The sequence below is a fragment of the Aythya ferina genome (genome assembly GCF_964211825.1).
Source record: "Aythya ferina genome assembly, chromosome: 6".
NCBI classification, from domain to species: domain Eukaryota; kingdom Metazoa; phylum Chordata; class Aves; order Anseriformes; family Anatidae; genus Aythya; species Aythya ferina.
The window spans coordinates 27,858,773-27,872,762 of record NC_140303.1 but is presented as its reverse complement, the minus strand read 5'-3'; the positions used below and the strand labels follow the sequence as shown (position 1 = coordinate 27,872,762).

General features: G+C 41.1%; 1 protein-coding gene across 3 annotated transcripts in view; it reads right to left on the bottom strand.

The window, feature by feature from the left end:
• Positions 1-13,990, bottom strand: part of CLASP1 (cytoplasmic linker associated protein 1) — a 148,603-nt gene that overhangs the window by 10,722 nt on the left and 123,891 nt on the right. For 2 of the 3 annotated variants that reach the window (XM_084523009.1, XM_084523010.1), the window contains exons 31-34: positions 11,947-12,097; positions 10,730-10,976; positions 9,782-9,972; positions 7,904-8,032 (exon numbers count right to left, since the gene is read on the bottom strand). In XM_084523009.1, coding sequence (XP_084379135.1) covers positions 7,904-8,032; positions 9,782-9,972; positions 10,730-10,976; positions 11,947-12,097 — 718 coding nt within the window. Of the gene's footprint in view, positions 1-7,903; positions 8,033-9,781; positions 9,976-10,729; positions 10,977-11,946; positions 12,098-13,990 lie in introns of all 3 variants that reach the window. The other variant, XM_084523008.1, reaches the window with a different exon arrangement.

The following is a 13,990-nucleotide window of genomic DNA, read 5'->3' as shown; positions in this document are numbered from 1 at the left end:
AAAGAAAAGCTTGCATGTATCACAACTTCCTAAAAAAATTACTTATTTTTTAATCCTCATGGTATCTTTCTTATAATAGAAAGACAGTAATATTTTAGTATACACCTGGAGACAGACTGATCTTAAAAATACTACTGTAAATCTGGGAGTAGGTAAAACTTTCAACAATTCCTTTCGCATTTAAGTTCCACGTACTGTTTGCATAGTTTACCGTGCACATTAAGTTGCAGATATGAGGCTAGCACATGAGACAAAACCTTTATTTTAAAAAGCCTATTATCATTTCCAAGCACCAGGGATTAAAACACAGCTCTAATTCTTCACAAAATGATCCAGGATTCCAATTGCAACAAAGGTCATAATGTATTCTGCACACTGTAAGGTCAGCAAGAAAAGCTGTAAGGGTACGGTACAAGATTATTTATGCCCGTGCAAGTCCTTCTCTTCCAGCAAAGCTGCCCATTTCTAGCCAGGATCTGGCAGCATGTGCGCAGCAGTTGGGTATTTCACATCGCTGCATTTCCTCTGAATACAGAAGGGCACATTACACATGTCCAGTAGGGCTCCTGCTGATCCTAGCTAGTAAATGTGACAACACCAGGGAGATTTCCATGTCTTCCAAGAGCACATCTGGCAGGCAGCATCTGCATCCCGGCCACACTTCAGCAACCCCCTTAAGCGTGTGTTTAGCTTTAATAACACGCTTAAGTCTCACTGACGTCAATGGGATTCAAACATGTGCTTACATGCTTGCTTGAATCAGAGCCTCGGCAGGTAACTCGCTGCCTTGGAAAGGAGCAGCAGGGGACAGGCTGGAGACAAAGGGGCAGGCAGGGCAGTACCAGCTGGGAGCAAGCCAAAAGGACAAGCTCTTCCCTCGTTTGTGTCCATTGGCACAGAAAGCCAAAATGCCACCACTCTGCAATGCAAGTAGCAGCCTTGCTCAATAGGTCTTTCCTTCTGGCTTTGGCAGAATAAAGCATTTCACCACCCAGACCTGCATCCCATGAGGGAAAGCTTGTCTCTGAATACTTGCACAGCACTGTCAGTCACATTCACCTGGTACCACCCGAGGAAATCGGCAGCATTCCTGCAGAGGGGGAAGTACATTATCAAAAGATATGAACTGCCAGGTCATTTGGCAACGAGGGTACACAATTATAGCTGAGTTTAGTGAAGATATTTTGCCCTGAGGCACAACACCCATGTCTCGTAAATTATACATACCGCACAATATCAAAAAAATCAAAAATCTTTTTTTAAATCAGGGCTTCAACCTGACCAACAGAGTGAAACAACCTTAAAAGGAGTGGAAGAAACAAGCAAACTTCCAGCAACAGCTCTTCCGCCCATCTGTGGAGGGAAGACTGGCAGATACACACTGGGAAGCAATAGGAACGGCTCCATTAGGCTCAGACTAACAGCAGACACCACAAGAAGTGGTAGCTATGAAATACATCCTTTAAATTTGAGAAAAAGAGTGCTGTTCACTCTTCCGTTCAGGCAGACAGAACCTTTAGTTGGGGAAGACTGTAAGCTTCAGCCAGCAGTAAGGAGGGAGAATGCCCTCACTGAAGCATCACTGCATACTTCCTAGCTGTTGTCTGAAGCAGGGTATGAAGTGAAGCAAAGTTCTTGTTTAACCTAGTACAGTTATGCTCAATTACCTCAGAAACATGAAAGAAAACTAGCAGTTTTCAAACAATTATACCAGCTGGAAGAAGCAAGTTCAAAGGGGTGCCTCTGAAGCAAGACCTGCAAGACTGGAGAGCCTGTAGTGCTGTGAAAGTACTGACACTAAGCTGTGTGTAAGGTATGTCCCAAACACAATTTTACCTCCTAGTGAAAGTGTAGAGCAAACCATGGCTGGAACTGGAGAGTCTGATGCCACTGAACACAAGGCAGGTAGCGCAGGAATGCAGATCCAGAAGATAGCACTCTGCCTTACAGGAGCAGGTTTTTCTCCTTTCCAAAGCCTTACCTTATGCTCTACACGCTGCAGACTAGATCCATCCTGACTTGTGCTGGCATAACATAACGCTGCACTTTCTGGCAGGCTGGCTCCTTGAAAGACATCTGCAGCATGTTAAGACCTTTCTAGTGAGCTCTCCCATGAAAGAGAAATAGTTGTAATTCCACCCAGTTTGCTCAAACCGGCTGGGTGCATCAGCCACACAGACGTAGTGGAGGTAGGGAGCCCACCTGTGTAGCAATGTCTGCCTTAATGCTGTATACAAAGGAGTACCCTTTGAGGTAACAGGTCAGACAGTCCCAGGAATATAATATGTGCATGAAATGCTTTCTGATTTCAATGGGAGGGGACATGTTGAAGTGCAGCGTTAGGAACAGCCACCTGTCACAGATCCCTTTCTTCTAGTAGAGAAGCATTTTGGCATCACTGACACTACAGAAGTTGCTGGACAGAACTCACCCACCGGCTTACCTGAATCACAGTGCACCGCAGCCTTTGGGTGCTGTTCACTTAAGACAAGACCAAACCAAGAAACCAGGACTGCATCCCTTCAGCACCATTTCTTCTGCTCAGCTATTACCCTCAGTGCATTACAGATGTTGCTTGCTGCCCACTGCTGCAACAAGCAGCTTGCCTCTGGTAATCCACTCTTGGCTTTGGTCAATACACAGCAGCTTTCCAAAGGGTTTTGATGCTTTCATTTCTGCTTCTAAATGACACATGCTGGGCAAATAAGAAAAGAAAAATATATGCCCTGATTCCCCTAAGGCAGAACGTGCCAGCTGCATGGGCTGTGCAGGGAATCAGCGCAGCGTGCTGGGATCTGAGCAGAGCCATGCTTGAGAACCTGGGTGAGAGCTGTACGGGACTGTGTGTGAGACCACAGGCTGGAGTACTTCACCACAAATGCTAAGCTGCATGGTCTCTGCAGAAAGTTGTAGGGAATTAATTACTGTAAAAAACCCGACCAACAAACAACAACAAAAACCACAAAAAAACTTGGAGGCTTTTTTTATTCCAGTGTGAAATATGCAGAGCCCCAGAAGTTTACTAAGCAGAAAACAAGGTTTTGCTCTGGGGCTTACAAGGCACACAGCTATGTTTTCGAAACAAGCTTTGCTATTTAGAGGTAGTTACTTAAAGCCTGCATAATTTAGGCTGGAGGGAACGGAGGCTTACCAATACCTAGCCAGGCAAACTCCCATCCCTGAAGGGTACACAGTCTGATCCAGACAGGAACAAAGAACTAAGCACTACGTTTCAAAGCAGGAAGTGGACTCAGTAATGGGGAGTGCTAAGCAGATGAAAAAAAAAAATTTTTTTTTTTTTTAAAGGGATTCAGAAGAGATGAAGTAGATTAGGTTGCTTCTCCTGTGTACTAAATATTTCAAATGTGTTGGGAATTACAGAAAGCACAAACGCATACTATAAAACATCAACAACTGCCAAGCTGCAACACCTGACAGCTTCCAGCACAGACTATGCATCAATTAACCTTAAAGACTGATCATTTGGTGCTTTTCTTTAGGAAACTACGTTTTACAGAAACAGATACAGACTGTACTATAATCATCGGAGAACAGTTGCAAATCATCTTATAAATGTCAGCGTCAATCTAAAAACACCTCAGCAAGATAGTAACAAGTAAAAAAGTCAATGGATAGCTGTGATTTGTTCTTCTTCACCTTCTCTTACAGAGTTAAAACAGGGAATATTACATCCCAATTATGTTTATGGGCTTCCTGGATAGCGAAAGACCAAAATCAGGAATTTAAGACATGGAACAATATCCTTTCCTTGCCCAAAGCACCGATCGGTTATGTCTATAGGCTTAGTTGCAGAGAAAAACAGAGCTGCAGAGAAAAAGCAAGGAAATTGCTATCCAATGATTTTCACTGGGAAAGATGTTCTGCACCAATTTCCCAAGATAACTATTTCTGTTTTACTATCCTCAGGAAGAACACACTCATTTTGCTGGTATGAATCTGAAGGAATGCCTTATCGATGGCATTGGGTCAGCAGACAGCATTTCTCCTTAGTTACGGGTGAGTAACTACACTGGAACAAATGAGTTAATATTAACTAATTGGCAACAGAAGGATGGTTCTCTTCCAAAAAAATCCAAACAAAGAGTGATAAAAATCAACAAGATTTAATATTGTCCACAACTCTAATTATGTTCTAATAATCCAGAAGTAAGTGAAAGGCATTTACGTGTCAAGCCCCCTAAATATTTACAGTTATTACTGAGGCAGGCTTGACTCTTCACATCACCCCATTCAAACAACAGTATTGACTAGACTGTTATAGTACAAATAGCACAAAAACAAGCTAAAGTTAAAAAGTGCAAACTGAACATGGATCCCAACCCAGAGTCTTGTCTGTAGCCCAGGGTTACAGGAATTTTGAACCCACATTGAGGTCAGAGCTTTGCCAATCGCCTGTGTTTGCACCCACAGGACATGAGACTCTGCATTCAACTGAGTTTTCCTCCCTGGCGTCCCAGTGAAGGAGTGCGGGTCTCAGCTGTGTTGCTTCACTGATCCTACACCTTACCTTCAGCAATGAAGGCAGAGGAGTTCTAGCTGTAGCAAAGATCCAACCATCAAAAGGCTTCAGCTTGGACTTGGAAAAACATCCGATTATCCAGGCATCCCAAGATATCAAACTATGCTAACACTACGCTTTGATGCTTCCAATTGTACCATCTGGGAGCAGGAAGAGAACAAAAACGCATTCCTTTTTGTTTCAGACTAAATCTTTTAACTACATATTGGCACTGAAACGGAGGAAGGGATGGTATTTGTCAGGTCATGAATATGGCGATTATGATTTCTTACTTGAATGTTCTTGGCCATGCTGAACAGAAGCAATATTGGAATCTGGGAAGACAAATTAACCTTCCTGTTGACTTCCAAAGACGTGTCTCTTGATACAATGGCTTTTTGGAGACAGTGCCTGAGCTTAACAGTTTGTCTGTACTGTGATTATTTTCAAACTCCTCCTCTTTTGCTTGGTCACTTTACACTGATTGTCCGTGGGCTCATACACAACAGAAATTGGGAGCAATAACTTGGGGGCAATTAGCAATCCCCATGCTAAAGGAGAGACTCAGGTAGGTAAGAGTGAAGCAGATACAGATCGCTCCAAGCAATCACTTTCTGCTGATTTACGCAGCCCGTTTCAAAGGATCTCAAACTACAAATCAGGGTCATTCCTGTCTTACTACAACGCAAAAGCAGACCTGAAACAAACCCTGACGTGACATCCTACCAGGGGCATTACTGGCACAAGGATTAACACTTTTCTAAACCTATTATATAGCAGCTTTCCTCAAAATAGTTTTTATAGTATAAAGGAAGATTTTATTTACTCTAAAGACAGTATAACCACTGCCTTCAATATTACCCAGTTTTAGCGAAGGAGAACACTAAGACAGACCACTGCCAACTTCCCACTTCCCCCTCCAGCTGTTCTTTTAAAATACCCTTCAGTCACAGACCTGTGAATCTCCACTTCACCTCTTGCTGCGTGGAATGAAGTCCGAGGGCAGCTCCTCCGCAGCCCCTGGGGAGAGCAGTGCCACCAGTCAGCGCTGACTGGGAGCTGGAGGGCCACCAATTTGTGACCTCCTGGCCCAGGGCTATGAGTTTGACCAACTGAGCCGTACCCAAAAGGACCCAGTTAATTTTTCACAGGCTTAACAGAATCAGCAAGCCCCAGCTAAAGGTAAAAATACCTGAAGCGTTTTCCCGGGTATATCTTTAGCCTAGCTCACGTAGAGACCGAAGTGCAGACTGGGAAGTTTTTCTTAACTTCAGGAATGCTGATATTCTCAAATTACTGACAGACAGAAACAACTTTCATGGGTTGCCTTGTGGTTCTGAGTCCCATTTACACAAGTATCAGAAAACACATACATGGAACAAAAAATCCCATGTCTTGGGGCAACACGTCAGATAAGCACTGCAGATAAAGTAAGCAGAGGAATAAACATAATGATTTTTAATTATTTTACTATTTTTTAAACATTAACACAGAAAACTTAGTACACACTTCCATCAGCATACTCTGGGGAAGACCAAACGCCCATGGCTGCAGATTGTTCGCTCCTATTGCAGCACCAGTGCCACCACTTCATACAGCTGTGCAAACAACTTTTTAAAAGCAACAGACAGCAAAATGGGACTACACCTGCAGCATCCTACGACAGCTGTCACCCAAAGGTCTCATCGCAGCAGTAAATCTCATCTTTTTTAATGACAGAGATGTTATGCAGAACCATTGACAAATCAAAGGAATGCCACATGTAGTGTAGCACAGCAGCTACTTGCTGAGAGCAACACAGCTCTGGCTTACTCTTCTGTAAAGAAGTGCCAGAGCTCTCATCTCTTCATTCCTGGCCTGAGCTTTGCTTTCTGTTACAAAGAGTTATTCTTCTCTGCTTTTCCTCAGGAGGCATCTCACATGCAAATCCTGAGGAACCTTGCCATACTACAAGCATGAAGAACATGGTGTGGGGAGTACAGAAGCATAAAATGCCACGTTTTCAACATTACACCTACTTTCTGAAAAATGTGCCAGTCACACAAGTGAGCTCTGAAAGGGCATCAAAAACAATGTCAGAGCCCATCTGGAAAGGTGCTGCAGCTTTGGAGGACTTTCAGAAAAAAACACAGAGGGCACTGAGTCAAGGTGAGCTGAGAAGTATGTAACCAGGAAAACCTGCCAATAAAAGGCACTCCTTCAGAACACAATGTTTTGTCTGACTACTTTATCAGGAAATCAATTTACAACTGCTTATTACTCTGAACTGAAAATGACAGGAGTGCAAAGGCTTTAAATCGAGGAGAGGAGGATAGGCAGCTTACAGCAGTCTTCATTCACTAAAGGATTAAACTTTTTCTACTTCTGCATTGTAGAGATATATCCAGCCTGTTAGGTTCTTTCTTCCCTGGGGGTGTTTTTGTTTTGTTTTGATTTTTAAACAGTACATTTTTGCTGTGCGCAGGTAAAGTAACCTTGTGTCAGTTATGCAATGCCCTGGAGCAGCCTGATCTATACAAGGATCTTTTTCATGGCCAAAAAAGCTCTCCAGAGATACCTAAAATTGCAACTTTAGGACAAGCCTTTTGCAGAGAAGACTAAGTTTTAGATTGCAAAGGAAGGAATTTGTTACCAAAGTGATCACAGAAATGTGCAGAAATGTACAGAAATTCACGTGGTGTTTACCATGGTTCAGTTCAAACTTGCGAGGTAGTTCAAACTTTTCTACCTTGCACAAGGTAGAAAAGAAGATCCAGCTTGGAAGTTAAGCTGTAAAGATTGATCTTTAATGTAATTCGATCCACTTTGTATATAACTATCACGTCCCCATATTTTTTAGTCTAGAAGAATAATTTCATTTCAGTTTTGCATACGAGTTCTCTCACATTATGAAAATGCAAAATTCACCTTTCCCCCAGCTTCCTCCTCTATTCCCCAACCTTCTTTTCAGCAACACGCCCTCTTTGTCTACTTTCTGCTGTTATTCACCAGTTCTGAGTACTTCATCGTGGCCCAATTTCATCATTGTTTTCACACACAGCTCTGTTAGAACATGGCCTTTGTGTTCATCAGTACATTTCCTACCCTTCCCTGCACAGATGGAAGGACCACTCTGCCACAGGGCTTCAGTCTGCCCCAGAACAAACAACCAAATCCTGGAAAACTGATGGCCTGCAACTCCGGATAGTTCCAAACACACTTACCAGCTCTGTCAGTCCCACATATCTTCTTCCTCCTTCAGCAAGTATAAACCCACCCCCTTAGTACTTGTGAGACTTGCTATCAAATTGTTCCACTGTTGAGATGAGTCAACGTGCTTGCTTGTTAAATCTCCCATTTCTTCAATATTGCTTTCCTAGCAGTAACACTGAAAGGCTCGCTCACCTCCTTGTGGGAATCCTTATGGGCTTCCAGTGTTTTCATGATGGTCAACTCCGCATAGTTTTTAAACCTTGCTGGCTGATTCCGTAAGATCTCTCTAAGGACTCGCAGTGCCAGGGCTCTTATTGAATGCTGCGTCAAGAGAAAAAAACATTAGAAAAAGTCACTTCTCATCCAAATTGTATTTTGAAGTAAATTCTCAAAGCTCCCTACGCCATCAGAAGTCTTATATAGCTCTACCAGATCCAGTAGAACAAGCAGTATGCTCAGTAACTAAAACCAGAATTGGTCTCCTTGCTTTCTTTTGCACAAAAATTCACATGACTGTTCTCACTGACAGAAACAGAGCTTTTTTTTTTTTTTTTTAAATCCATACTCTCTTGGCAATTAAGTCCAAATTTGTACCCAAAGGAGCACATTTCATGCTTTGCTCTTCCTCTTCTGCTTAGCTTTGCAGATTTCAAACTGGGCTCCATCCATGCAACAAAGCTGTTTCTCATGTACTGATGCAGTAAATCAATGCTGTTCCTGTAACTCCTATGGAAATTACTTTCAAGAACAGTCAGTCATTGTAGTCACTACTGACCTATGTGTTAATCCTTTGTATCAAAAGACCATTAGCAGAAGGGATTTATAACACCTGCTTCACTTTCACAACTGTTACATTAAGTTTTTGGCCTGCAGCCATTCCAAATAGATTCTATCATTTCAGCAGAAGAACACTTTACCCTAACACAACCTTTAAAGCATGCCCTCTGCTATTCATCTGCAAAACTCAGATTAGCACAATTTATTTTACTTAAAGTCACCAGATCTTCATACACGTATGATGCTGTTATGATTAAACATGTAGGACTACAGCAGTTCATGCCAATACTAAGAACGATTGTGAGAGTACACCAACCATTTACACTGCCTTGGAATCACGATTTTATTTCTACAAGAGCACCATATACTTTATAAGCAGTATACAAAATACAATTGATTTTGAATCAGATTAAACAGAAAAGAACTGGGAGTGCTTTTACGCCTACATGCTGTAACATTTAGATGGAGCACGGCTCTGATTTGAAGGCACAGCCAGGGTGCTGAGCTTTTATCAAAATGTCACAGTGCTGCAAGCTGAACAAACAGCCCCATCTGGAAAAAGTAAAAGCCTCTCCTGTAAAACACCGCTTTGATCAACTACCAAAGATAAAGCTGTGATAGTAATGCAGCATGAGTTCCTCCTGTCTACATCTGTAGCTTCTTTTAATACTTTAGAACAAGATCCCCTGTAAAAGCAGTTTGCTCTTGATGAAATCCATCCTCTAAGATCTAATAGCCTGGATCTTTAACCTACACAGAGAAAAAAAATATTCATCTAGGCTGCCTTTACTCTCCCTTTTTGGGGAACGGGTGCAATGTGGCTAAGAGCTATTATTATGGAATAATGTGCACGCATTACTTTGTATATGTATTAGGTAATAGTATTCATTATTATACTATGTATTATGTGCCACATAATATGTATTATGTAATGATATTATGTAATTTCATCCTAATTTGGAAGTGAACAACATTTTAAATCTTAATTCTTACAAAATTGGAAAATAACTTCCTTTCCGACTCTAGTTCAATTTCCTAGTTATTTGCTACTAAACACTCTGAAGGGAAGCGAAAAAACTGGAACACTTCAGAGTAGCTTGAAATTCGTCACTGAGCACACTGACAATGAAAGCAGTCAACAGCCTTCAAAGGAAGAAAAAATGAGCAGTGCAGCATCACTGAAGAGTTGCAATACAAACACAATAAATTTGATTTAATCTAACTTGCAGAACTTATCACCCTAGATAAAGGCAAACGAGCTAAGAAGAGCTGAGACAAAAATCTACATCTCACATCTTTGTCTCCAAGTGTCTCCAGCAGCAGGAGCAGAATGGTTTTGAAATGTTCCTCCCAAACGCCGAGATTATCTTCCCTTGTGATCTTCAGAAGTTCCAGGAGAGCTCCTTTTCGCTCCTCCACCCGTTCATTGTGGTTAGAGAGCTCTTTCAGAAGGTCAGCCACCAAATCCGAATGGTCAATGGGTACTTCTAGGACAAAGGGCAGCAAATCATTTGGGGAATGGGGAAAAGATCAAAGATGCCCATATTATTAATCCTCTACAGAACAAAGTGCACACAACAAGCCCCCCCTCTCCTGCCCCAGTCATCAAATCCCAAGTGGCCTAAGTTAAGCAGGAAAAAGGACCTGACTAGCCCAAAATTTCACTTAAGTTCATAATACTGCTCATGAGTCTGCACACAGCTTCTAACAAACGAAGAAGAGATGATGACTGTATTTCATCCAGTTCCAATAATTACTTCTACAAGACGAGAACCGCCAGAGTTTGTCCTAGACACTCACACCCAAAACCAGTGATCACATGTATGACATTTAGATCAAAGTAGAGTGAGTCATCAGTACACTGCAGAGGGATAAAGCTAAGGTGCAGCACCCTTTAAATGAAGTGGAATGCTCAATAACAGCGAGCTAATGAGTCATTTCAGTTTAGAGTAGGAGGTCCCCAGAGTAGTGTCCCTTACAGATGCATTTAATTTAGACTCTTAAGGGACTAGTTTGAGACAAACTCCAGGAGGAAGAGAAAAAAACAAAACCTTAATTGCCACAAATCAGGTTCTGCTGTTACATGAGAACACAGGACATTCCACGCCAAGCCTTGACTCAGGTACAAAATAATACTCGATATACGCATTGACAGGCATGTACCTGAGGAGCACTGCACGCATACAAATACCAGGAACAGAACAAGCTGCCTGCAGGTTTACAAGATAAGCTAATACAAACCATCCCGAAGCTGATCCATGTCATCATCAAACACTGCTTCCTTGAGGGCAGTCTTGTCATAAGTGTTAATTGTGTCGGAATAAGGATAGGGGTTATACTCTCGAGCACGTGGCCCTGAAAAGGCGCGGGGAGGCTGGGTGTTCAGTAAGGAGGTTTTGTTATCTAGAGCCATCCTTCCTCCTTCTACAATGTCACTGCTTCCGCGGACATCACTAGTAGGTACCGCAAGGCCACCATCTCGAGACACCTGGGGATCCAACAGAAAAAGTCGTGAGACTCCTCAAGACCTGTAAAAGCTGTAAGCCTTTTTGAATCCATTCACCATAGGATCATGCATCAATTAATTTTGTATAGAATCCTTTATTTCTGCATTATTCTTGAATAAAACTTAGATTATCACCTCTTTCCCTAGCTTATGTAACAGAAGTATCTCAATCACAGGGCAAAAAGCTATGCTAACAGTCCTGAATATAATGTCCCAAGCTCTGGGTAATGACTAACTTACTAAGGAAAAGAAAATTAAGAGAATCAGTATCTTTCTTATGAAACCTCATGACCAACTGATAGAGGAAGCTAGATGATTGCCATTTTTGTTTTTCCCATGGTTGCCATAGAGGAGATTAGATGATTGCCAAGGGAGATTAAAGGTTGGACTAGATGATCTTAGAGGTCTTTTCCAATCCTATGGTGCTTAGCAAGCTAATGTGAAAGGGACAACACAAGAGTCCCAAAGAAAAAATATCAGACCACCAAGAATTTTTTGCTTTGAAGGCTAACAAATTACTAACCTGAACTTGTTCGCCTGGAGAGGAAGCAAAACTACCATTTAAAATTGACACAAATTTTGAATTCCGTATATCTGATTAAAACAAATGGTATCTCATGTAATAGGTAATTCTGTAACCAGTGATGCAGCGTAAGGCACCACATGAGTTGGGCACTCAGAGTGATTTCTTCATACATGAGACTTGCACAGTAATCCAGTAAATATATTTCACAGGAGGTTAAACAGTTGTAAGGCAGCAAGGGACTACATTACTGGCAACCCAAAATTTAGGGATAGGAAGTTAGTAACCAGAGACTAACACCTGAAGGGAAAAACAGACCAAGAATAACTGGATTTTGTATGTACACTAGCTAACAATCCAAAGCCAGGTTTGAAAACAACGTTGTGAAACTTTACCTATCTCCAGATATTAATCAAACCAAGTACTTACAATGTCACAGTCTTTCTTTCCATCACGTTTAATTGGTTCATTCAGATCCTCTTGACTACGGAAACTAAATTTTTCAATCGCTTCTGTGACTCCACGAAGAGAGCTGTAGATTTCATCAGAATTTAGGTTCTCCGTGTCATAATCCAGCATACTAAAGACCAAACGTATATGAAATGTTACATATGAAATTGGAAATAACTTTTCACTTAATCAATAAATGTCAAGTTGGAGACAGATGATTTGGCGTACCATTTCTAACAGTGATTTGTAACAAAACATGAATGGAATCAAAGCAGACTTCAGGTCTGAGTCTCCCCTCAAACTGAGCTAAATCTAGGAGAAGCTCGACTGAAATCAGTGGTATTATATTGCTGTGATTGAGGGCAAATAAGGTCCACTGTTTGTTACATTCCACAGCAGTGAGTATGCTAGCTTCTATCAACCAAAAACCTAGCGCCATCATGGTAATGGTGTTATTTAAAAAGAAAAATAACCACTATGAGAACTCAAAGGGTTGTGACAGCTGGTGGAAAATAAATCAACAAACTAAGTTTCATAATATAACAAATATACTCTGTCAATGGATTCAAATGCAATAGTTTTAAATGGAAACAGAAATGTACCTTGACATAAAAGCTTAATCTAATATATTCCAGTTTTCACTCAGAGAGTAGAAAAAACAAAACTACTTGCAAGATGCCTTGATAAGAACTACTGAAATATTGAGCCTAAATTTGAGAATTCTCTCACTCAAATAGAACACTTTCTTGCAGCCACTTTCTCAGAAATTCCTCATCAGCGTAAAGCCACACGAGTTTTGGGATTCCTTAAAGAGTTACCCAAAATTAAGTACCATGAAAAAAAATGCCTAGCATGCAAGGGCAGATGATACAAAAAAAGACGTGACTAGGAGGAGAAGCTCCTACATGCTTGGAGGAAATTACAAAGCAATATTGGCAGGGCTTTGCTCTATTCAGGGAGAAGTTGAGTTTGCATGACAATCAGTTTTCCAAGAGAGACTTTACGAAGAGACCCAGTAACTGAGAACAATTTCTCTGGGGGAGTGTTGGATCTTAATAGAGCCAGAAGCAAAGAAACCAAAAGAATTTAAGACATTTACATCAAGTTGTTTGTCAGTAAGTGGCAAGAAGTGGCTCCCTACAGGGGTGAATTACTATTTCTTAGCATTTTGGGAAGGATTACAGGATGGGCTTGGAGAAAGATGGCTGAACAAAGAGCCGTGCTCCTTTCTGTCTAAAGAAAGATTCCCTGTGAGATGGTGAAAAGATACTTTTCCCTGTGAAAAGTATCAAAAATAAAAAATCTCCTTTGAATCCTGATTACACAACCATTATTTTCTATAGAACTGAAAATAGGATGTTAATTATCTAGAACTACTACTATTTTTTCTGGAAAAAACTCAAGAACTTTAGACAAAGGGTAAAATTGGTGTTGCCTGATTCCTTTGGGATTAACACACTGAAAATAGCCATAATCCCTGGCTCCCAAGCAACGTGCTCGCTCTACAATCACTCAAACCCCAGCACAAAGTATTCTGGCAGAGAAACCAAAGAACAACTCCCTGACTTTAAACAGTGCCTGTCAGGCCAGGCCTGGCTAGGAAGAAAGAGAAGCCACTTGAACAACAATCAAGACCAGGAAACAAAAGCTGTTTATAAACCTACAAAAGTCAGAGTATTTAGGGCCTTTCAGATAGCTGAATGAAACTAATGCACTGTGATTGCTTTCCAGACAAAAAAAAAAAAAAAAGCAGATGCAGATTTTTGATTCTTTTTAAGTTATCAGTCAGGGCTAGGACAATATTTGCTTCATACCATCTTGAAAATATTAATTTTGCACTCAAACATATTTAATTCATAGATCTTGAAGGGTTCTTCATACAATGCTTAAGTGAGCAATGGAAGGGCCATTACTGAAGGTATATATATATGACTGTAATTGTGTATCCACGCCACGAGATGAAATGACTTACCAAAGGCCACACAATTAAATCCATGGAGAAAAATAAAGAAATCATCACAGA